The 25,502-nt window shown below is 48.6% G+C and overlaps 1 protein-coding gene across 1 annotated transcript; it reads left to right on the forward strand.

Moving 5' to 3' along the window:
• Nucleotides 1-2,488: 2,488 nt before the first annotated feature.
• Nucleotides 2,489-21,408, forward strand: SIN3A (SIN3 transcription regulator family member A). The gene is made up of 20 exons (XM_015816344.1): nucleotides 2,489-2,677; nucleotides 3,574-3,750; nucleotides 4,732-4,838; nucleotides 5,173-5,455; nucleotides 7,075-7,323; nucleotides 7,908-8,060; nucleotides 8,915-9,073; nucleotides 9,857-9,937; nucleotides 10,324-10,442; nucleotides 10,879-11,089; nucleotides 12,246-12,362; nucleotides 13,036-13,274; nucleotides 14,419-14,602; nucleotides 16,452-17,013; nucleotides 17,439-17,608; nucleotides 18,126-18,299; nucleotides 19,262-19,354; nucleotides 19,709-19,803; nucleotides 20,492-20,699; nucleotides 21,178-21,408. Exons 1-20 carry the CDS (start codon nucleotides 2,489-2,491, stop codon nucleotides 21,406-21,408), a joined length of 3,801 nt encoding a protein of 1,266 aa, XP_015671830.1.
• The last annotated feature ends 4,094 nt before the right edge of the window (nucleotides 21,409-25,502 follow it).

Raw genomic sequence — 25,502 nt, forward strand, 5'->3', positions numbered from 1 at the left:
ACTGGTGAAGGTTCGTCTTTTGATGTGAAATGCATTCTTCAGGTATATTTTCATGGATTAATTTTCATGTGTTCAATGGCTCATTAAACATGTTCAATTATTGCAATGAAATGCCCGAACGTTTGTATAATTCATCTTCACTGCAGGCAGAAAGACAAAAGCACAGTCCACATAGAAGGAATTAATATCTTAACTCCTTAAATATTTTCATTTTAGGTGCTGCAAAAGGGAAATAGGGTAACCTCAGTCAACCTTAAACGGGATGGCCATGCATCTAACACAGATCTGCAGACTTTGGGGTTTAAGCACGGGTACACGTATGTTAATTAGGCCAAAGTATCTTTTCTGTTCTATAAATAAAAACTGATAGTAATCAAAGGCAGATGTTGGCTTCGGCAGGCACAGATTTGATTTGAGGGTGTGAAGGAATGGGGGGGGGGAAACCATCTCATTTAATACATTTGTATTCTGGCAAGTGAGTTTTAAGGAGGTCAGAGGGACAGGGGCTGGTGTCAAAAGAGAAAAGGGTTTCTAATTCTTCAGTATCCCTTCCAGCAGCTCTGTCTGCCTAATCCTGTGGGCAGCTGCTTCAAAGCACGCGCAAGGTGTGTGTTTCGTTGGGAGCAAAAGCATGGGAGGATATTTACTATGCTGCTCTGCTGCTGAATCCAAGTGACTCATTCATGCAACTGTGGTGCCAGTACAGCGTACAATAAATGCTTTAGATGCAATTAGCGCTCTCTCTCTCTCTCTCTCTCTCTCTCTCTCTCTCTCTTCTGACATGTTTCAGAATTAATATGCCAAGGGAAGATGATCCATTACTTAATTCGCCCCCGTTCAGCCTCTTGAGCCACATGGGTTCTTAGATGCTGCAGATTATGATCGAGATATATTTAAAATATATATTTGATTCTGGAAGTTGGAGTCCACAGGTCTTAAAAGTTGCAAAGGATGGACGCCCTTCACTTAGATCAGGGGTAGGCAACCTTGGCTCTTTTATGGCTCGTGGACCTCAACTCCCAGAATTCCTGAGCCAGCATAGCTGGCTCAGGAATTCTGGGAGTTGAGGTCCACGAGTCATAAAAGAGCCAAGGTTGCCTACCCCTGACTTAGATCATTTAAGGCTGAGAGGGGGTGGTTGATTGCCTTTCCAGGTAGTCCTTGACTTAGAACCTTTCGTTTAGTGACCGTTTGAAGTTACAACAGCACTGAAAAAAGTGATTCGTGACCATTTTTCACACTTGCGATCATCGCAGCGTCCCCGTGGTCACATGATCAACATTCGGACGCTTGGCAACTGGCTCAAATTGATGACGGTTGCAATGTCCTGGGGTCAGGTGATCCCCTTTTGCGACCTTCTGACAAGCAAAGTCAATGTGGGAACTCACTTAACAACTCTGTTACTAATTCAACTAATTACTAATTTAAGAGCCGGGGTGGCGCAGTGGTTAGAGTGCAGTACTGCAGGCTAATTCTGCTGACTGCCGACTGCCAGCAGTTCGATTCTCACCAGCTGAAGGTGGACACAGCCTTCCTTCCTTCCAAGGTCGGTAAAATGAGGACCCAGATTGTTTGGGGGAGCAAGATGCTGACTCTGTAAATTGCTTAGAGAAGGCTGTAAAGCACTGTGAAGGGGTATATAAGTGCTATTGATATATCTATTGATCTATCTATCTATCCATCCATCCATCCATGTATCTATCCTCTATCTGTGTAACTGGTTAGAATGCAGTATTGTAGGCAAACTCTGCCCACAGCCAGGAGTTCGATCCTGACGGGTTCAAGGTTGACTCAGCATTCCATCTTTCCGAGCTCAGTAAAATGAGGACCCAGATTGTTGGTGGCCATATGCTGACTCTATAAACCAGTGATGGCGAACCTTTTAGAGACCGAGTGCCCAAACTGCAACCCAAAACCCACTTATGTATCGTCAGGTGCTGGGTGGGCGTGGCCCATTGGGTGGGCGTGGCTGTGGTGGTAACGGTAGACTGGGTGGGACTAAAAAGTTCAATCAATCAATTCCAACTTTGCGAGATCTTTTTTTTCCAGCGAGAAGTTGAAATTGACTGATTGATTGAACCTTTTTTTTTTTTTGTACACACCAGCGGAGGCCTAAAGCGAAAAGGTTTTATAAAACCCAGCTGAAGACCTAGGACTGGGGCGACAGCGAACGTGCCCACAGAGAGGGCTCTGAGCGCCACCTGTGGCACGCATGGCATAGGTTCGCCACCACGGCTATAAACCGTTTAGAGGGGGCTGTAAATTACTGTGAAGCAGTATATAAGTCTGTGCTACTGCTATTAACTGCAGTGATTCATTTAACAACTGTGGCAAGAAAGGTGGTAAAAACGTGGCAAAGCTCCCTTAATAATTTTCTCCCTTAGCGACAGAAAGTTTGGGCTCAATTCTGATCGTTAAGTCGAGGCCTGTTTGATCCCTTTCCGTCTCTCCGCAGGATTCGTAGCGCTTTCCTGAGCATGAATTCAGAATGAAGCGGCGAGTGGAGGAACAGGAATCGCCCGTCTATGCGTCCCAGCAGAGACGCATCGCCAGCAGCGCCGAACCCTTCCAGCACCAACATCGCGTGCTCGCTCCGGCCCCCCCTGTATATGAATCTGTTTCGGAGACCATGCAATCCGCTACCGGGATCCAGTACTCGGTCACTCCCAGCTACCAGGTAAGAAGAGAGGCTGCCAGGTAAGAGCTGAAGTGACTCCTGGGAGAAGGAGCTGCACAACAGCGAAAAGTGGTGTTTGTTCTTCTGCCCTTGAGAAATTCTTGCGCTCTTAGTCGGAAGCAGACACCTTAGTTACACAATCGATGCGGTTCCCTGAATTCATGCACAGGGGCCATAGCAAGCAAGGAGGCTTGTAGAGATGTAAAAGGGCCTGGACCTTCTAAACCACAACAGTTTGGAAAAGTCTTTCCAACATCCTCAAGATCAGAGGTTTCCAAGCTCGGCAACTTTAAGCCTCGTGGACTTCAATGCTGGCTGGGGAATTCTGGGAGTTGAAGTCCACGAGACTTAAAGTTGCCAGACTTGGAGATCCCTGCTCAAGATAATACACATAGTCCTTGCCTTACAACAGTTTATTTAGTGACCGTTCAAAGTTACAACGGCACCGAAAAAAGTGAGCTATAACCATTTTTTAACATAACCGTTGCAGCATTCCCCCACGGTCATGTGATCAAAATTTGGGGGCTTGGCCGCCGGCTCACATTTACGACGGTTGCAACCTCCCGTGATCCCCTTTTTACGACCTTCCAACCAGCAAAGTCCACAGGGAAGCCAGATTCGCTTAACAACTGTTTGACTAGCTGAACCACTGCACCGATTCACTTAATAGCTGTGGTCAGAAAGGTCGTAAAGCAGAGGCAAAACTCACTGAACAGGTGAGTTAAGTGAGTCATAAGTTGGATTTTTTTTAGACGGTTCCGCTAGTAGCATCACCCAAATTTCTTTTTTTTTTTTTTTGCCTCAACTGAAAGAAGGATGCCTTGCCCTCGTGTGAACGTGGGTGGGGTCCTGCTGGTCCCTAAGCTCCGTGGCTTTTCTTCCCTCCGCCTCACCAGGTGTCCACGGTTCCTCAGAGTTCCAACAGCCATGGACCCACCTTAGCCACCGTCCACAGCGGGCACCACCACCCCACCCCTGTCCAGCCTCACGGGAGCCAAGTGGCGCAGAGCCACGCTCACCCGACTCCGCCAGCAGCGCCAGTCCAGGGGCAGCAGCAGTTCCAGAGGCTGAAGGTGAGTCTGGCCGGAGGGGCCAGGGGCGCGTGAAGCATCTTCAAACTCAACCGTAAAAAGAAATTCCGTGGTTTTTGTGCAGGTGTGTTGAGTTGCGTTTTGATACGTGGCAATTGTGCCTTTTGTTCACAGGTGAACTGTTTGTGCTTTTTTGATGAGTTTGTTTTATCCTTCCTCCCCCCCGCACACATACACACACAAAGCCACCTTGGATATATTTGTTGGTTTATTCATTTATGTGCTCCACTTTTAGATTCTAACCGCTTCATGCTTTTAGGTGGGAAGCCAGTAAAGACACAGCAGCATTGATTCACTCCACTCCTCCTTCCGTCCTCAGTGGTGTAGAAAATGAAATTGCTGCTTTGACTGCTAACAGCTTTGGAAGACTTTGTGTTTAGCTTAACATTTAATCACTTAATCATTTTCCTAAACGCTTTGTGCTGAGCGGTGCAAAAAGCATTAAAGCTTTGGAAGCGAAGTCAGTTCTGAATGCTTTGAAGAGGGTGTATCTCTAGGACAGGGGTAGGCAACCTTGGCTCTTTTATGACTCATGGACTTCAACTCCCATAGCCGGCTCAGGAATTCTGGGAGTTGAAGTCCATGAGTCATAAAAGAGCCAAGGTTTCCTACCCCTGCTCTAGGAGAACAGTAAAATATCTCGGAACCATTCCTTTTAATCTAATAATAGACTTAAATTGAAATTAACCTTTTAAATTTAAGTTTATTACAGCTCATTTCTTTTTTATTAGCCAAACCAATCTTCCTGATCCCACTGAAGTTCAATTCTTTTACTTAAAATTTGTTGGGAACTTACTGCTTCATAAATGTTTTTAGGCCTTTAGTTCAGTTTTGAACATTTAAATAAGGTTCACTTTTATCATTATTCTATCACTAATATCTGGACCAAGTTTACCCTTGAAAGCATGGAGATGAAATGTTGTCGGAAAGGGATGTTTTTAACTTGGGTTATTTTGGCTGCAGGTGGAAGATGCTCTTTCCTACCTTGACCAGGTGAAGTTGCAATTTGGTAGCCAACCTCAAGTCTACAATGACTTCTTGGACATAATGAAGGAGTTTAAATCTCAAAGGTATACAGAATGGCTGCTTGTCTACGTTGGTTTTTATTTTCCTCCATTTGATGGGAATCCAACTGTTAATGGCTTGTTCAATGAACAGTAGTGAACATAAATGTAATCTAATGCATAAAACTTGACCAGTCTTATAATAATTCTGTCTTTTATCCCCAAACACTAATGTCTGCCTAAGTTTTCCTGTCGTTATTTTCCTCTGTGGCGGACTATAGAATCTAGTGGGCTTGTGGCCATAAGGGGATGCATCTGAATACAGCTTGTCTTTACCCATGTCGGAATTTGTGGCAGGTGTCTGACCTCTTTCTTTTCCTTCCTCTGGCTTCCTGCGCAGCATCGACACTCCAGGGGTGATCAGCCGTGTCTCTCAGCTCTTCAAAGGCCACCCAGATTTGATCATGGGTTTCAACACCTTCCTGCCTCCCGGCTACAAAATCGAAGTCCAGACCAACGACATGGTGAACGTCACCACCCCGGGGCAGGTGCACCAAATCCCAGCCCACGGTCTCCAGCCGCAGCCCCAGCCGCAGCCCCAGCACCCGTCTCAACCTTCGGCACAATCTGCTCCCACCCCAGCGCAGCCAGCACCGCAGCCACCACCTGCCAAGATCAGCAAGGTCAGCGCAAGCTAAATAGGCGGGCTTGGCTTAGAAACGGGAAGGAGGGGCTCAAGCCACGAGGGTTTCTGGGCATCGGAGGTGCTGATGAAAGAATAGAATGGAATGGAATATGGAATGGAAAGTAGAATAGAATATAGAATAGAACAGTGGTGGCGAACCTATGGCACGGGTGCCAGAGGCGGCGCTCAGAGCCCTCTCTGTGGGCACGCGCGCCGTCACCCCAGTCCTAGGCCTTCAGCTGGGTTTTATAAAACCTTTTCGCTTTAGGCCTCCGCCGCCATGTGCAAAAAAAAAAAGTTCAATCAGTCAATTTCAACTTCTTGCAGGAAAAAAAAGATCTTGCAAAGTTGGAATTGATTGATTGAACTTTTTAATCCCACCCAGTCTGCCGTTACCACCGCAGCCACGCCCACCCAATGGGCCACACCCAGCCAATGGGCCACACCCACCCGGCACCCGACGATGCATAAGTGGGTTTTGGGTTGCAGTTTGGGCACTCTGCCTCTAAAAGATTCGCCCTCACTGGAATAGAATAACAGAGTTGGAAAGGACCTTGTAGGTCATCTAGTCCAACCCCCTGCCCAAGCAGGAAGTGCTCTTGAAGGACAGGCGAAGACCCTAAGAAATGACATTTAAGGGTGGAGTTTACAAAATAGCTGGGGTGTCAAACTGCTGGCCACAGAAGCCACGTCCACCCCGGCTCCAGCCAGGGGAAAAAGTCACGATATGTTGCAACACGTCATGTGACGTGACGAGTTTGACACCCCTGATTTACAGGAAGTCCTCAGCATACGACCCCGGTTGGAACTAAAATTTCCTTTGCTAAGCAAGGGCGGTTCTGGAGTGAGCCACACCCAATTTTATGATCTTTCCGTTAAGCAGATCACCCTGGTCATTAAGCAAATCCGTCTTCCCCCGTCAGCTTGGTTGTCGGAAGCCAGTTGGGAAGGTCATAAAAGGCTGACCCTGGGATGCCGCAACTGTTGTAAATGCAGGTGGTCCTCGACTTACGATTACAATTGAGGCCCAGATTTCTGTTGCTAAGTGAGACGTTTGCTAAAGTGAATTTTGCCCCGTTTGAGGACACTTTGTTGCCACAGTTGTTAAGCGAATCACTGCACTGGTTAAATCAATAACACGGTCATTAAGTGAACCTGGCTTCCCCCGTGGACTTTGCTGGTCAGAAGGTCGCAAAAGGGGATCAGGTGACACCCCCCCCCCCGGACACTGCGGTCGTCATAATATGAGTCAGTTGCCCAGTGTCCGAATTCTGATCACTTGACTACAGGCCTGCTGCAATGGTCCCAGGTGTGAAAACCAGTCACAAGTCACTTTTTTCAGTGCCAGTTTAACTTCAAGCAGTCACTAAGCAAATTGTTGTAAGTCGAGGATTACCTGTAGATGCCGCTTGCCAAGCGACTTAATTCTGATCACCTGACCCTGGAGGTACTGCGGTGGTCTTACATGTGAGGACCGGTCCTAAGCCAGGTTTGTTTTTTTTAGTGTCCTTGTAACCTCAAATGGATGCTAAGCAGGTGGGTCATAAGTGGGGGACTGCCTGCAGTTACATCCCTCTGGCCCAAAGCCACCCTAACCCTTCAGCTCTGCTTTTCCAGCCCTCCCAGCTACAGGCACACACGCCCACCAGCCAGCAGGCCCCTCCCGTCCCCTACGCGTCGCCTCGCTCTCCGCCGGTCCAGCCCCACACGCCCGTGACAATCTCTCTGGGGACGACCCCGTCCCTGCAGAACAATCAGCCCGTCGAGTTCAATCACGCCATCAACTACGTCAACAAGATCAAGAACCGTTTCCAAGGGCAGCCGGACATTTATAAGGCTTTCTTGGAGATCCTCCACACCTATCAGGTGAGTCAGCCAGCTGCTCCTTCGGAGGTTGCTCTGAAATTGGAGAGCCCTCTGTGTGTGTGTGTGTGTGTGTGTAGCAGAAGAAAGATTTTTTTTTTTTTTGGCAAAGCAGGAGGAGTTTTGTCGATGGGCAGTGGGACAGAGAGTAATGCCTGCATGGCGATAAATAGTTGGAATTTGCTTCTCTGGGTTTGCTGCAAGAGGGAAGCTTTTTCCGTTAAGTGTAAAAGAAACGCTGAAATAGATGAAGGCGGAGCTAAGGAGAGGTGATTGGCCTCTCCGGTGCCTGATTTTTGGTGACAACTTTGGGGCAAAGCACAAACTGCCTCCAATGTCTTTTTCAGCGATTCTTCTTTTGAAATCTCCAGCTGGGGGGGGGGGGTGTCCTCATTTTTTAAAAAATATTTTTTTAAGGCTCAGAGAGCAAAAGTGGACGAGGGGCAGCTGCTTAAAGTTGCGCTCTCTCTCTCTCTCTCTCTCTCTCTCTCTCTCTCTCTCTCTCTCTCTCTCTTTCTTTCTTTCTTTCTTTCTTTCTTTCTTTCTTTCTTTCTTTCCTTGAACCTTCCTCCTCTGTCTCCTAACAGAAAGAGCAGCGAAATGCCAAGGAAGCCGGCGGGAACTACACCCCGGCGTTGACTGAACAGGAGGTCTATGCCCAGGTGGCCCGCCTCTTTAAGAACCAGGAGGACTTGCTCTCCGAATTTGGGCAGTTCTTGCCAGACGCAAACAGCTCGGTTGTGAGTGATCTCTAATCTGACAACTTGCATTGACTTCCAGTTCCCGGCAAACCACCTCCGGGTGAACCCTGGGTGCATTTAGCAGCCCGAGACGCTTGTTTAGTGACCGCTAAAAAAAAAAGAAGAAAAAGAAAGATTGTAAAATTGGGTCGGTCCCATGAGTCGCCCCATTTAGACCATCACGAGTTTATTTTATTCTATTTTAGTATATTGGTAAAATTTATTGGCCCGCTCCTCTTTCCAAAAGGTAACTGGGCGGCTTACAGTCATAAAAGATAGATCTACATTAAAACATAAATAAATTAAAACCAAAGAACGTGGGGAGGGCGGGGCAGAGTAGGGGGGAGGTGGGATCTGTTATTACTCAATCAGCCACTTCCACTGTGCTGTTTCCCCATTGGGCCTCAAGCCAATGGGCAGAGCCAGGTCTTTAGGGCCTTACGAAAGGATAGGAGGGTTGGGGCCAGCCTCACATTGGGGGGGGGGGCTGGATGTTCCAGAGGGCAGGAGCCACAGCAGAGAAGGCCCTCCTCCTGGACCCCAGGGCCATCCGGAATAATCAGGCTGACGGGACCCGCAGCAGGCCGCCTCTATTGGCATATATGGGGCAGGCCATTCCCGGTGGGGTGAGACGGTCCCTCAAGTAACCTGGACCCACAACTGTCATGGGCCAGCTCCTTTACAGTCGTAACTCAAGGGGTATCTGTATATGACCTGAGCAGAATGTGACCCTAGGGTCAAAAATCATTTTTATCTTCGGGTGGCCTGTATTCATAGCCCCTTAAGTGGTTAATTCTTGTGAAACATTTTTACATGTTCTCATCACAACCTTGTTTGTGGTTCTTTCCGATCAGCTTTTGAGCAAGACCACTGCCGAGAAAGTGGAGTCCGTGAGAAACGACCACGGAGGCACCATTAAGAAGCCCCAGCTCAACAGCAAGCAGCAGAGGCCCAATCAGAACGGCTGCCAAATCCGGAGGCACGCCACCACGGGGGTGACCCCACCAGTGAAGGTGAGACCCTCCGTTACCACTTTCACCTCAAGGCTGCAGTTGGTGGCAATTGCACAGTACTTGGCCACGCACGCTTAGCAAATAAAAACAATATACTACATGCTAATGTTCCATCCTGATTTTCTCCCAATAATAATATAGTGCTTTAATTTTAGGAACTAGTTAAGAACACCTAAGGGATCTTTAATGCTATAAAACTATATTTTCTACAGCACTTTTCCATTTTACTGATGTTATTGAGTTAAGAATTTCAGTGGGATAGACTGTACTACATGAGGCACACCAGAAACTTAATTTCTTAATAGTTCAGGTCTGGTCCGGCCCCTGGAAAAGGAAATGAAAAAAAGTTGTAACCCTGAGTCAATTAGGGAACTACTGATCTACAACCGCAGTTTCTTTTTAGGTCCATGTTTAGACTGCCTGGATAATAATTAAATTTAAATTGATTACTTAATTATTCCATATTTCCCAAGGAAAAGGTGCAGAGAACTATAACCCCTGTCATTCAAATTTTGCGTCCCTTAATTCAGGGGTCTCCAACCGTGGCAACTTTACAACTTGTGGACTTCAACTCCCAGAATTCCTCTGCTGGCACAGCTTTATAGCTTGCCTTAATTAACAAACTCTTGTCCTATCAAAGTGGTATTGATAACTGTGCAGTTATTCCTCTCCTGTTGTTTAACTACACGGTAGCTCAGCAAATTTAAAATGTGTTGTGGTAGATGTCACTTATTTATTCTTTTTTGGGGGGGGGGGTTGTTTGGGTGCTCTCTCTCTCTCCAGAAGAAACCAAAGCTTAATTTGAAGGACCCATCCTTTGCAGAAGCTGGCAAACATGGGACAGAGTCTCTGTTCTTTGACAAGGTAAGAGCGCGGATAAAACCCCTTCGCCTTGCTTAGTAAAGGAAATTCTTATCTCAATTGTTGTAAGTCGAGCATTATTTGTAAGACAGAAGTTGAGTTGATTTTTTATGTCATTTTTCAGCTGTTCAATGGTTACTGCATCTGGGGGGGTTATCTGGGGTCCACAAGGGATTATAGTTTGGGTCGTGATGCATTCCTCCTTGCCCTTTGGCTCTCCCTGGAATAAATAGACCCATTTCCCAGCCCCACCTACGTCGTGACTGTTGGTTGATGAGCTTAGAATTGTGCTAATAGGAGAGGATTGAATTGTTCCTTTGCGGGAGAGGCTCATCATCTCTTTTCCCACTTTCTCGTCCTTCTTTTTCTCTTCCGATCCCACCGTTCAGGTCCGCAAGGCACTGCGCAGCACAGAGGCCTACGAGAATTTCCTCCGCTGCCTCGTCATTTTCAATCAGGAGGTCATTTCCCGAGCTGAGCTCGTACAGCTGGTTTCTCCATTTCTGGGGTAAGCGGACTTAACTGACTGGCCCTTTAGTGTGCTCCCTTGTGGGACAGACGACATACAGCGAAGAACTGAAAATAAGCTGCCTAAAGTTGCTTGGATAGTGAAATGGTAAATTTAATAAATAAATAATACATAAAGTAACAGGCAGAGAGCATCATGCTTGTTCCCTCTGCCAGCCAGCTCAGAGTTCAAGGAGTAGAGATATTTCTTTCCCAATTGTTGGCAAAGCCTGTGGTACCAGGACAGCAAATTTCACCACAGAAGGTGAAGGGAGGAATGTTTTAAATAGGCAGCAGTTGCATCTTTCCCTGTATAAGATCCTTAACAGCCCATTAAAAGTTTAAATCTTACTAAGAAGCGTAAAAAATCTCTCTGCCACAGCAACGCTAAGCTAGCGTATTCTATCTGCATTGGTTTTCATTTCGTTCTTTTTCAGAAAATTCCCCGAGTTGTTCACTTGGTTTAAAAACTTCCTGGGCTACAAAGAATCCGCACATCTGGAGAGCTTCCCGAAGGAGCGAGCTACCGAGGGGATAGCGATGGAGATAGACTATGCTTCGTGCAAACGGCTGGGCTCCAGCTACCGAGCCTTGCCTAAAAGTTACCAGCAGCCCAAATGCACAGGCCGGACACCGTTGTGCAGGGAGGTAAGCTGGCCATCTTCCCCCCCCCTTTGAGGATGGGGATGCTGCTGAAACCTAGCAAGAGTGACATGGCCTCCAGGGATTCTTCCCCCCTCCCCCCCCCAAATAATTACAGGTAATCCTTGGTTTATGACAGCCATTGGGACTGGAATTGCTGTAACTAAGCAACACAGTTGCTTAGTTACAGCATTTGACCATGCTGCTTAGCATAGCAGTTACAGCAGTCCTGGTGATGTAGTTAAGCAAGGAGCTCGCTTGACTTGAGACTTCTGATTTCCTGCCGTCTTCCCCATTGACTTTGTAGGAAGCCGGCAGGGAGTGTCAGAAATTGTGATCATGTGATCGCAGGACACTTCAGTGGCCAGGTCCCCTCGTTCAGCTCCGTTGTAAGTTTAAATGGTCGCTGAACAAATGGTCATTAGCTGAGGACTCCCTGTATGGATATTACCACTTGGCCTTTTTCATGTATCTCATGGGCTCCATTGCTAAGCTGAGTGGAACCGATGAAAGGAAGAGCCAAGAGTCTGAAACTTACCCAGGGAAGATGTGGAGAAGACCAGCAGGATACCCAAGAGACTTAAAAATGACCAGTGAAAAGGATTAAATCTCTCCATGAATGTGAAGTTCCTTCCGTGGGGGATACCCATAACATGAGGTCTTTATTGAATGCATTGTAAGGTTGGGCTTAAAATTCACTTTTTAAAGCCTGGCCCACTATGGCAGGGGTCCCCAACCCCTGGTCCGTGGACCAGTACCAGCCCACAGTATGCCAGCAACCAATTCACACAAACAAGCAAAACCCCATCCGTGGGATGCAGGCAGCACACAAAACCACGCACTTTCCAGTCCGTGGAAAAACCTTTCTCCACGGAGCCGGTCCCTGGTGCCCAAAAGGTTGGGGACCTCTGCACTACGGGATGTGCTAATAGTATTCCTGCAGTATCTCAGGAAGCAGCAATCCTTTTTTTCACCCGCAAGGGGGCGCCCTTGTAGAACAGACCATTCCCTTGTGATATTTCCTGATGGTTTTCAGACCTAGCCGGAGACGGAGTCAGGAATGTCCTCTCTGCAGTCCGATCAGCCTTTTTCCATATAGCTGCCAGAATAACGTTTTATCTTGTTGGCACTAACCCTCTTTCTTTCTTTCTCCGCTGCTCAGGTTTTGAACGACACCTGGGTCTCCTTCCCATCCTGGTCCGAAGATTCCACGTTTGTGAGCTCAAAGAAGACTCAGTACGAAGAGCACATCTACCGATGCGAGGACGAACGGTTTGAAGTAGGTCAAAGGGGCCTTAAATTTCCCGGTACGGTTATCAGGGACTCATCTCAGATGGCAAATAAAAGTATTAACAACTGGAAGAATTGGCATCAGGCGGCATTTCCCGATTTTGACAGCTCCCGGCTACAAGCAGTCCTTGGATTAGCGACCACAGTCGAGCACAAATTTCTGCCGCTAAGCCAGACAGTCCTTAAGTGAATTTGGCCCCATCGGATGACTTTCCTCGCCAAGTGAATCACCGCACCTGTTAAGTCGGTCACACGGTCGTTAAGCCAACCTGGCTGCTTCCCCATGGACTTTTGCTTGTCATGAGGTCAAAAAAGGGATCACGTGACACACACACCCCTCCCCGGGGACACTGCGGCCCCTCGTAAATAGGAGTATTGTCAAGCCTCTGAACTTTGGTCACGTGACCAGGGAGAGGCCGCAGTGGTCGTAAGTGTGGGGAAATGGGCATCAGTCACTTTTCCCAGGGACAGTCATAAAATGAAAGGTGGTAAATCAAGGACTCTCCCTGTATATTTGAAATCAAATCCCACTTGGGAAGTTGAAATGCAGCCTTTTCCTGCGATGCTGTGGAATTTTCCCAATTCAGATGGTTAGCTTGCGTTATGAGCTCACTTTCTTAGCCTGGCTAATTGAGCTTTTTTTTTTTTTTCCCCTTTCTCAGCTGGATGTGGTCTTGGAGACCAACCTAGCCACCATCCGGGTCTTGGAAACGATACAGAAGAAACTCTCCCGCTTATCGGCGGAAGAGCAAGCCAAATACCGTCTCGACAACACCTTGGGGGGCTCGTCCGAAGTCATCCACCGCAAAGCTCTGCAGAGGATATACGCGGACAAAGCTGCCGACATCATCGATGGCCTTCGGAAAAATCCAGCCGTCGCCGTCCCCATTGTGTTGAAAAGGTATCCATCCGGTCATCGGGGAAGCAAAGACGAACGTTCGAACCGAACGAAAATGAACGTTGAAAGGTTGCAGGGTCAAAAGAAAAACGCTAGGCGAGCGTTGACGTCCTTCTGAGGTCTGGAATCATCTATGGTGACCTGTCGCATCTCAGCTCTTGGGGTTGAGGAGGTAGATGTAGGATGGGGTGATCCTCAGGACATCCACAGTCAAAGCTAAAGATGCCTTTCAAAGTTGAGAAAGACTAAGAGCCATTACATCTGGCCAAGCACATGTAATTTATCATCTAGCCATGATTAGCCATCTGATCCCAGAGGAACTGAGATTTCCTAACTATCCCAAAGCAAAGTTGTCTCTAAAACCAGTGTTTCTTAACCTTGGGTGGACTTCAACCTACGTCTACGTGTCTTAAAGTTGGCAGGTTGAAAAACACTGATCTAAACCATGGCTTGATAACTGAGAAGGCCAGCATTGGCTGGTTTTTTTTCAACCTGGGATCTTCAGCTACGTCAGCCTGGCTGGTTGAGAACAAGATAAATTGCAATATTTACACATCTGGCTGGTGCCAGGTTCACAAAGCTGGATTTTAGGCACATCTGTTGGGCCCTGCCCCCTTTTTTTGTAGATCTCAGAAGCCCGAACTCACAGGTGAATCTCACAACTCACCTGGGAGAATTCCGTTAAAGTTTCTCCTTTGAAGTTCAACCCTATTGGGATTCAGTTTATACTGGAAACAGCCGTTCCGATGCAGGGAAGGAATGGGAAGAGTGGGGGAGGGGAAAGTTAGGTAGAAATGAGCTTCAGTTACCCAGGAAAGGAGACCATGAGAACGTGGATGGTTTTATATTGCCAGAGTTTTCACCCACATCTGTCAGGAGGAATCTGATCAAGCCACCAAATGTCCTAAACCAGGGGTGGGGAACCTTGGCTCTTTTATGACTTGTGGACTTCAACTCCCAGAACTCCTGAGCCAGCATGGCTGGTTCAGGAGTTCTGGGAGTTGAAGTCCACAAGTTATAAAAGAGCCATAGTTCCCCCATGCTGGCTCAGGAATTCTGGGAGTTGAAGTCCACAAGTCATAAAAGGGCCAAGGTCCTAAACAAAGATGTCTCTCACACCCCCTCTTTATTTTGTCTTCCGGCCTAGGTTGAAAATGAAAGAAGAGGAATGGCGGGAAGCCCAGAGGGGATTCAACAAAGTGTGGCGGGAACAGAACGAGAAATACTATTTGAAATCCCTGGATCATCAGGGCATCAACTTCAAGCAGAACGACACCAAGGTCCTGCGATCCAAGAGTCTTCTGAGTGAGATTGAGACCATTTATGACGAGGTATGTTTGAGGTTCCTTTCTCTGCCTTCACTCGGGCCATTCACTTCGAGTCCGGTTCGGTTTCTCCCTGACCACTTGCGGAGAAGAAGAAAGTAGTCGGTGTTCCTAAGACTTCAGAATTCGTTGGAGGGGCTCCAGGCGTCTGCTTTTTGAAGGCTTTGTACTTCATAAATTCAGTAGAATTTCCTTATGAGATTGAATGGTAGCTTCCGTTTTCTTCTTTCCATTCCTTCGTGCTTCCAAAAGAAACTGGAATGACATTACTGGCCCTTGGCTGATAAATCTGTTACTGAAAGGTGCCCAACCTTAGTTCTTCTCCAGAAAGGGCCTCTTTCTGTCCTATTCCCATTTGCTACAGGCAGATGAAGGTGTCCGTGCTTCAAGAGTTGAGAATAGTGGGGCACAAAAAGCCAGAGGTCCCCAACCTTTTGGGTACCAGGGACCGGTTCTGTGGAGAAAGGTTTTTCCACGGACCGGAGAGTGTGTGGTTTTGTGTGCTACCTGCTTCTCGTAGATGGGGCTTTGCTTGTTTGTGCGGACCGGTTGTTGGCATACTGTGACCCGGTATCGGTCCATGGACCGGGGGTTGGGGACCCCTGCAGTAAGCCACAGTTTATGGAAGAAACGGGGATCTTGTTTTCTCTTAAATCACCACTGCAGTGATCTAAGCAGTTCCGCTGTTCCATAACATTTCTCTCTGATCCGAATAGAGATCTGGTCTGGAATTGATAAGGGCGTGTTTCAGACTTGAGGGATCTAGTGTCGTGAGATGTTGGATCTTTTTTTCTGCTCAGTAAAGGACATCAGTCATTCCAAGATCTAGCAAGGATCCTTTAAGGACCCACCTCACTTTACATCTTAAGAAGACAGAACTCTTGGAATGTCTCTTCCAACAGGCATCTTTATAAAGTGTTCCCAAGTAGCCCCCACCCCACAGTTCTTCCGGGCGACAATCACTCATCCTCTCTTCTCCCAGATCCCAGGCGTTGCATTGTTCCCCCCTTTTCCCTCACTGCCGGCAAAAGGGAGACTTCAGAGAGAGTAGATGAAAGGCGATGGTCATATTGTTATGGTCAGTCCTCTTGATGAGAATCAACATCCAGTCACTTTGTAGTTTAATGAAGGAAGTGTGAGCCATAAAACCCCCCTGCTCATCCTCCTCCCCTTTCGTAGTATGACAGAATCCAGAGAGAGTAAGAAATGGGTTTTTATCAGAGTAGGTAGCTAGAAATGAAATATAATTGGATTCTGACGGATCCTCTGGTGTCCATTCTTTGCTATAGAGCCTGGTGTTGGTTGAAGGATTTCATAATTTGTTGTAGCTCCTTTTGGTCATTGTTGAATCCCACCAATTTTTCCTTCAACGTTGACTTTTCAAAGAAGAGTCGTGAGAATGTTGAAGAACATCCAGGGGAAACGGTGCTCAGGTTGTCCTTTTGCTTTGGGGCAATTGAGGGAAGCAGCAGAAGCTAGCAGAGAGAAGGTGTCCTTCCTCTCCATCAGCAGGAATTTGTAGCAGGAGAGAGAGGGAGGGAGAGGGGGAGAGAGAGACTTACTTGAAAAGCAACAGGGAGGATGCGTTCGCTTACTTTTATGCTATTAAATGTGAATTAATTAATGACTTGAGAATTATGTCAGATTTATCCCAAAGGTGCTTTTTCACGAGGCAACTGGACTTCCTTGTTTTTCTTTGAAGACGTTTCGCTTCTCCTCCAAGAAGCTTCTTCAGTCAGAGCTGAAGAAGCTTCTTGGAGGAGAAGCGAAACGTCTTCAAAGAGAAACGAGATGACCTGGATGACTGAGAATCTCCATAGATATTCCAGCCTTGTTTGTTTCCTGGGTTTTTCAGAGGCAAGAGCAAACATCTGAAGACAACACCGGCCCTCACCTGTCCCTGGCTTACGAGGACAAGCAGATTCTGGAAGACGCAGCCTCCCTGATCATCCACCACGTGAAGCGTCAGACGGGCATCCAGAAAGAGGACAAGTACAAAATCAAGCAGATCATGTACCACTTCATCCCGGACCTCCTCTTCGCTCAGCGAGGGGAGCTCTCCGACCTGGAGGAGGAGGAAGAGGAGGAGATGGACGTGGACGAGAACTCAGGGGCGGTGAAGAAGCACAACGGGGTGGGGGGCAACTCCCCCAAAGCCAAGCTGCTCTTCAGCAGCACCGCAGCTCAGAAGCTGCGCAGCCTGGACGAGGCCTACAACCTCTTCTACGTCAACAACAACTGGTACATCTTCCTGCGCCTCCATCAGATCCTGTGCCTGCGGCTGTTGCGAATCTACAGCCAGGCGGAGCGGCAGATCGAGGTGGACAGCCGGGAGCGGGAGTGGGAGCGGGAAGTGCTGGGCGTGAAGCGAGAGAAGAGCGACACTCCAGCCATCCAGCTGCGCTTGAAAGACCCCAGTGAGTGGCTCTCCGGAGCGGGGAGACGCTGGCCGGCCGTGGGGGAGGCCAGCGCAGGTGTGCTCTCAGCGCTGCCCAGGTTTGGTCCTTTGGTTAAGGAAGACCCTCGGCTCCCTCTGCGGCCGAAAACTTGACGCTTTTACTAAAAGCCAAGCGCTCTACTGTGATCTGCGTGGCTTTTAGTAAAAGCACAGGCAGTCCTTGACTTACGACCACATTGTCTTACGACCCAAAATGTCTGTGGTTAAATGGAGTTTGCCCCCATTTTACGACTGTTCTGACCACAGTTGTTAAGTGAAATTGGCTTCCCCGTTGACTCTGCTTGCCTAACTGGCAGGGCTGGCGCTTCCCTTGCAAGTCCTTCTAATGGCTTTGTTCTGCCCCTCTCTCCCACTTCTGCCCCCTCCCCCCCACCCCAATTTTAGTGGACATCGAAGTGGAAGACTACTACCCTGCTTTCCTGGACATGGTGCGGAATCTCCTAGACGGCAACATGGATTCCTCCCAGTACGAGGACTCGCTGCGCGACATGTTCACCATTCACGCCTACATTGCCTTCACCATGGACAAGCTCATCCAGAGTATTGTCAGACAGGTGATTCAGAGGGGGGGAGAGGAGAGGGAAAGGAGGGAGAGGGGAGGGGAAAGAGGGGGAATAGGGAGAGAGAGGGAAAGAGGGAGAGGTGTGTGAGTATGTGTGTACAGTAGTTGAAAAAGAGAAGGGGGAAAGTAGTGCCAGAGATGGCTGCTTATCGCCTGTATAAATCTACAACTTCAAAAGTTGACGTGGCCCCAGCAAGAAGCCGGGAGTCTCCATGGCTTCAAGGATCTTTAAGGGGTCAGACCGGGGCAGGACAAAGCCTCTGCTCAGCTTCCTGCCCTGGTGGCCCCGGGGGGGGGGGGGAGAGGTGAGAAGTTCAGCCGTTGGAGCTGTTTTTGCCCAGACCTGTGGCCTGCTGGCACGGCTGGCCTGAGGCGCAGCATCTGTACGGCTGAGGGAAAGCTGCACCTGGTGCTTGAGCTTCCAAAAAAAGCATCTTAATGTTCTTTCTCCTCCCTCCCCTTTCTCTCTCTCTCTCTCTCTCTCTCTCTCTCTCTCTTTAAATTTTCAGCTCCAGCACATAGTGAGTGATGAAATCTGCGTGCAGGTGACCGAGCTCTACTTGTCGGAGAGCCACAACGGTGCGACGGGAGGGCTGCTGACCTCACAGTCCTCTCGCTCCCTGGTGGAAACGGCCTATCAGCGCAAAGCCGAGCAGTTGATGCAGGATGAGAACTGTTTCAAGGTAAGCAGGGTTGTTGGGCAAGAGGGTTGCTTTTTAGAAGGGGGTGGGTGGGTGGGTGGGTTGGTCTTTTTCCTGCAAATGTGCAAAGATGCATTTAATGTTCCCAAAGTCCGGTTATTTCATGCTGTCTGTAGAGATGCAACTTTCGGGGCTGCATCAATAAAAGAGATATCAAAGGTTTCCTGGGCAACTTCAACTGCAATCAGACTTGTCTCGAGCAATTACAGAGTGCCAGATTTTTGTGGAAACTTGCACGCTTCGTCAAAGGCAGGATTTGGGTGCAAGGTGGGGTGATTTTGATCAATTTTTCTTTTCACCGGTGGAAATATGACTCAAGGTTGCTCGGATGATTTATGACTGGCAGAAGCTGGGAGAAATCTGCCATTCCTCCTACTTTTGATGTGCCATTTTTCCTGGAAGCTTTTCAGCTTCCCCTTCCCAGTGAACAAACCCTCTTCTCTCCCCCCCCCCCCCATCAATCTGAGCTTCTCAACACACAAAAACGCTCATCCTACAACTTTTCTCTTGGCTTTATTAAGCTGACAATCTGTTCTTTGCTTTTATTGTGGGTTATGACTTATGCCAAAATCCTTCAGGGTGAAATACTGCAACTGTCTCTTGACGGAAGCTGCGTGCCAGCGATAAAATTCATGGCTGCTTGGGGGCAATCCTGACTTCTGGCTGCCTTTTCAAACCGAACCCTTGGCTAATCTGAAGCGTTGCCTGTTTTCGTAGTGCCCTGTCCAAACAAAGCCAGCTTGTGATTCACATCACTGATTTTGGGGAGCCTGTTTTGTTTTTTTTGTTTTTTTTTTATTATTATTATTATTATTATTATTATTATTATTATTATTATTATTATTATTATTATTATTATTATTATTATTATTATTATTATTATTATTATTATTTCCAACGACCATTTGGCCAGCAATTTTGAGTCTCTGTGTTTTGTTGGGTAGATGATGTTCGTTCAGAGCCGAGGCCACGTTCAGTTAACCATTGAACTGCTGGATACAGAAGAGGAGAACTCTGACGATCCTGTTGAGGCGGAGGTAAAAGTGGGCTGTGGTCAGTTAGCAGCTTTACAGTGTTTTTGTGCCCAGTCACACAAGTGTTTTTAAAAATGAAAAGCCCAACCCAGATGGGATGACTTTGAGAGTCGGGAAGAAGAGCTACAGACTAGCCCCCAGAAGGAAAAGGGGCATGGGAAGCATCTCAAAAAGGATCTTCTCAAATTTTGTGGAAAGTAAAAAGAAAGAAAGGGGGAAAATGCTTTCAGACTTGCAAGGTTCTGTTCCTGTAACTTTGCAATAAAGGTGGTATTAGAATTTCTCATACAGTAGAAAAGCTCTTTTTTCCCCCTCCCCTTTAGGAGTTGACTAACCGTCTCTTGGTTCCCTTTTCAGCGTTGGACAGATTACGTGGATCGCTATGTCAACTCTGACTCCACGTCTCCGGAACTGCGGGAACAGCTGGCCCAGAAGCCAGTGTTTCTGCCCAGGTGAGAGAACAGAGCCCATCCTCCACCCGTACCGAAAGCACCCATGCGCTGTTTTGAGGCATGCTCTGCTGGGCTGGGGAGGGAAGGGGGAAATGGTGGAGTCCCTGGTGATTTTTGAGCATGGTGGAAGGTTGTCTGGATTCCCAGGAGGGAGAGGCTGCAAGGAGGAGGAGCAAGGGATAACACAGTTTAGATACTTTGTGTCTGAGAAAGAGGGTGAAGACGGCTCCTCCTCAAGAGTTCCCAGAGACTAGGGTTTTTGGTGCAGAGATTCAGTTTGGCCAGATTTCTGTCTTGGGGGTGAAGAGTAATAAAGGAAACTGCTTAGAAGAACCTCAGCGTGTCTGTCTTGGTTTTGGGAACCTGAGCCCAAGCCTGGTGGTTCTCCCGCAGGCCTTTAGATAACCTCTTCGGCATTAACGAAACTTCTGCAGTAAAACCACCAATCTCAGAGAGCGCCAAGGACCCCACAGCTCAGCCCTGAGCTACAGGGATTCTTTGCTTTCGTCGTGGGGGGCGCAACCGGTCGCTCAGGGGCTCAAGGTGGCATCCACGTGCCCCCAGGTTCCGGACGGCCCTCTGTCTTCCGTGAGCCGAGCCTTCCGCCCTTGACCCCCTCCAGCAGAAGCAGCAGAGGGGTGGGTTTTCAGGCAGGCCCTAATTCCAGCGGGGGCTCTCCGCTTCTCAGGAACCTGCGGCAGATCCGTAAGTGCCAGAGAGGTCGGGAGCAGCAGGAGAAGGATGGCAAAGAGGTGCTGGGCAAGAAGCCCCTGGAGAACGTGGAGAGTTTGGACAAGCTGGAGTGCAAGTTCAAGCTGAACTCCTACAAGATGGTCTACGTGATCAAGTCGGAAGATTACATGTACCGGAGGACGGCCCTGCTGCGCGCCCATCAGGTGGGCCCAGGAGGAGGAAGCCAGCGAGCCTGGTCCTCTTGGGGGGGGGGCGTGTGCATCTAGGGAAGGTGGTCGTTTGGGGGGGGAGGCTGGAGGTGGGGAAGGACCATTGGATGGGGCTGCCGCGCGTAGCGCTCAAGCCAAGCTGCACACGAGAGCAGGGTGGGGGGGGTGTCCACCGCTTGCCCTTTACTCTTCTCCCACATACCTTTTTTTAAGGAGGGGGGGGCTCCTTGGAATTTGAAGTCACGCCGTTCCCATTTTAGGCCTCATGCAAGCGCTGCCCCAGGTTTTTTGTCTTAAAATGCAAGGTGGAGGGAGATGGATGGATGGATGAGCGGGAATAGGGACACCCTCCCCAAGTTAGGATCTGATCCATGCCTGACCGCTTGCAGCCCCGTGAGGGTATCCATCCGGGGGGGGTATTTTTCCAAGATGGCCACCCTAACTCCCTCCCTCCCTCCCTCCCCCCCCGCAGTCCCACGAGCGAGTCAGCAAGAGGCTGCACCAGCGTTTCCAGGCCTGGGTGGATCGGTGGACGAAAGAGCACGTCACCTGCGAGATGGCGGCCGAGACCAGCCAGTGGCTCATGGGGGAAGCCCTGGAGGGCCTGCTGCCCTGCACCACCACCTGCGAGGCCGAGGACTTGCATTTTGTCAGCATCAACAAATACCGCGTGAAGTACAGCGCAACCTGTAAGACGCCCTAAACGCCAGGAAGGGGGGCAAAGAGGGAAACCGAAACGTGTTTGGTTGGAGGGGAGGGCAGGAGCGCAACCCCCTCCCCTCCCTTCCGTGGGAGGGCGTGCGGCGCGGGGCAAACAAAAGAGGGACGGCTTCCTCTTTTCCCGCTTCCCCCTCCTCCGCGCGGCTCTGCAACCCGCCACTTCCCGCGACTCTCTCCGACCGGAGATGTCCCCGGGCCTGTTTTCCCATCAGTCTTGTGGAACCGAAGCCGGTCCAGCAGCCAGGAGCGCTGACGTCTGGCCCGCCGGCACGGGAGGTCCGGGAGTCGCCCGAGGGAGACGCACCTGGCCTCTGTCGTCCACCAGCAGCAGCAGCAGCAGCCCTGATCCTTTGGGGGCTTGCAGTAGCTTGGCGAGACTTGGTGCGTGGCATATACCCCCCCTCCCTTTCTGCTCTCCTCCCCATCTCTCCCCCCCCCTGCCTGCCTGCCTCCCTCCCGAAAGACGCGAGGTTTAAGGCCAGAATCTTTGAAGGAGCGCCAGAAGTGCTGCGTCCCTCGTCTCCACGGGACTCGGCGGCAGACTTTTCGCCAAACTTTTTGCCACTTCCCGAGTTCTGCAGACCAAGCGGGGTGGGTGGGTCAGACCCATCGACGTCTGGGGGGTCTGCCGTTTCGACTTTTCCTTCTCATCCATTGCGTTCCTGTGACTGGGACTCGTCTGACGTCCCTAAACCGATTTAAGATCAGTCTGTTCTTTCTAGTGCCAGTGGAACTATCGTTTTATTTGGGTTTTATTATTATTATGATGATGATGATGATGACTATTATTACGTTTTGTACCTGCTTGTTTACTAGGCTCTTAGTGCCATGCACCAGCTGTCCACACAAACACACTCTTTCTCTCTCCCTCTCTCTTTCTCTCTCCTTCTCCCTCTCTCTCTCTTTCTCTCTCTTTCTCTCTCTCTCTCTCTCTCTCTCTCTCTCTCTCTTTCTCACACACACACACACAGACACACACACAAAAACTGCTCAGTCACACATGCACGCTTTGACAATAGCAGCCACAACCAATTTTAAACCGGTTCTTTCTCCTCCGCTCCCCCTTCCTGGTTCTTTTTTTTTTTTTTGTAAATAAATGTATATATTTGTCGATTTTTTTTTAATTAAAAGAATAAGTGTGCTTAATGTGCTAGTACAACTCTTACTAGCCTTTTTTGAGTTACCAGATGGTTTCAGGGTTTATAGTATTATACAGGCGAAGGCGGCAAAGTCATTTTATTACACTTTCTACCAAAGGGAGTTTTCATTGTAATGCTTTGTGTGAAGGTTGTTTCTCTTTTTTTTTCTTTTTTTGTAAAAATAAATGAAACACCCACCCACCATCACCCCACAAAAATAATAATAATAATAATAAATGAACGATAAGGAGAAGGATCTTAGTTCTTCCTGGGAAAGAGAGACAGGGCTTGCCTACCGGGTCTTCCAGCCCAGCCAATTCACACTTTGGGGAAACTGAGGCTGGGCTCCCTTGTTGAGGACGATGGCGCTTTTTTGTGCAGATTTCTCTGCAGCGTTTGGGAAAATAAAACGCTGTAAGTAACAAGCCAGCATTTAACAGACCTGCATCCCTCTGCCCATCTGGGTGGAGACAGGTCCAGAAATATTTAAAGAGGTTGAGATGAAGGATGGGACTTCAGGTTTTGAAGTGGGTCTTCACAAAACTACCCTGGGAGCTTGTGAGCAGCCATAAGGTTGGTGGCTTTGTGCTTTTCAAAAAGGTGGGCTTCCCTGCACATGGGGTGTTGGTTTTTGCTTGTGCAAACACACACACACACACACACACACAAGCATGCACATTCAGTCCAGCAGTCTCAGAACAGTCTTGTGATGGTCCAAGGCAAGGAGACGGAAAGGAGGAAAAACACTTGCAGGAATTCTCTCAATGCTACTGGAAAGGGGGGAGGGAAAAGGTGGAGTTGGTAGGGCAGGGAGGGGAAAACGCCCCAGGGAAGAAGACAACACAGCAACACAGCAGCAGCAGCAGCTCCTCCGAGCCAGAACCCAATAAGCAAAATCTTGAGTATGCCAGCAATAAACTAACCTCCCCCCACCCCCACGCTCTCGCCCTCTGCCCTGTTAATAAGAGAGCTTGGGAAGGGGCTGGGGGGGGATTGGCAGGGGTCATTGCGGTGTGCCCTGCTCAGCTTGTGTGCTTCTTCCCTCTGCTCCACTCTCAGAATCATCTCTGGAGCTTCTGTCCCTCCACTTCCTGGCGGGCCTTCCAAACGAGAAGGTCTTGGGCAAACAGCTTCTGCTCTGGTTTTCTTCCATGAATTTTGCCCAAGATTCTTCTTGAGCCAGGCAGAAAAATGGCGATTCCCAGGTGTGGGAGGGGACAGAATCGCCTTCAACCGTACCAAACCCCCCCCCTCCCGATCTCTCTCTAGTGGGGTTTCCCAATGTTGCTCTTCTCTCTTCCCCCCTCCCCTGTTCCCATCATCCTGGTGTCTAACATCTAAGATGCAAGGTCCAATCCTGGCCTGTGCCAACAGCAACACAAGGTGTTCCTTCTGATTTTAAAATGGCTTTCGTATTCTATAATGTGCTTCTTCTTCTTTCTTCTTCTTCTTCTTCTTCTTCTTCTTCTTCTTCTTCTTCTTCTTCTTCTTCTTCTTCTTCTTCTTCTTCTTCTTCTTCTTCTTCTTCTTCTTCTACTTCTTCTTCTACTTCTACTTCCTCTTCCCTTCCTTTTCCCTCTTATCCTTTTCTTTTTCTTCTCTTCTCCTTTTTTTGCCACCTAATTCATGTGATGATTTCTATACAGATGTTGTAAACTTGACTGTAGTGCAGTATGTCCATTAAACTATCAGGGCTACTTGTGTGCCAATGTGGGTTGTCCTTCCTGATCACTCCTGGTCAGCCACAAAGGATCAGGGCTGTCTTCACAGGTGGTATCTCCAAAGACACCTAGTCAGATCTCTCCATTCTGATGTGGCGTCTCTGGTGTGTGCAGAAGGTTGGCATCAGCCCGCATTCCCCCCAGGGTTCAAAAGCTACGGTAGATTTTGCAAAGAATGGTGGAAGTGCTGGTTCAAGTTTCTCTGCTGCTGAGATAGAGGCTCGCTTATTTCTTCAATTTGTTGATGTTGTTAGGGCCGTCCACCCCAACAGGTTCTGTTGTTGTTTTTTCCCCCGCCTCCAAACAGGTAGACACTTGGTAGATGGTCCCAGGCTCCAGGCCTAGAAGTCAAACACCCACCTAAGACCGTCCATATCTCATAAAGCAGGGGTCTCCAACCTTGGCAACTTTACGACTTGTGGCGTTCAATTCCCAGAATTCCTCAGCCAGCATAGAATTCTGGGAGTTGAAGTCCGCAAGTCGTAAAGTTTCCACGGTTGGAGAGCCCTGTCGTAAAGGAAGGAGAACCAGCCCAAGAGACGGGCCCCAAATGGTTTTCGTTTGCTCTTCTGGGAGCTATCCAGGGTCCTGCAGCTTCTACCTGATATTTTACTTCCCTGACCCAGCTGAGGGATTCTCCAGCATTCCTTCCTTAGATATCACAAACTTAAAACAGGCAACATTTTGTTGCAAGGAATTTTTCTGGCATCCTGTCCTTTTTTTTATAACGCTGGTGTGGCTGTATCTAAATAGCTATATGCAGCCACACTCGTGGCATAGCAAATCTGAGCTTGGTTGTAGATGTTAGATAATACTTCAGTGGTGGGGTGCTGTTGATACTGATCATCAGGCACTGATGATGTTACCTAGTTGGGTCCTGAAATGTCTGCAAGCAAACAACCAGGGTCAGAGAGCACCAAGGACCCCCACCAGCACAACCCAAGCTTCAAACATTCTCTTCTGTTAGTGCATAGCACTTCATTTGCAGAATACCTTCAGATCCTTGTTTTATGCTCACAACACGGGAGCAGTTGACCAATTTGGGGATGTGCCATAAAGGTTATTCATATGGAGTGTGGATATCTAAACCGGATGAGGACATTCAAGGTTTTTAAAGGAATTGAGCATGTCTAATCTAGAGAAAAGAAGGACTAGGGGGGTGACATGATAGCAGCCTTCCAGTTTTTGAGGAGTGCCACAAAGAAGAGGGGGTTCAC

This window comes from Protobothrops mucrosquamatus, unplaced genomic scaffold (genome assembly GCF_001527695.2).
Source record: "Protobothrops mucrosquamatus isolate PMUCROS unplaced genomic scaffold, P.Mucros_1.0 scaffold_112, whole genome shotgun sequence".
NCBI lineage: Eukaryota > Metazoa > Chordata > Lepidosauria > Squamata > Viperidae > Protobothrops > Protobothrops mucrosquamatus.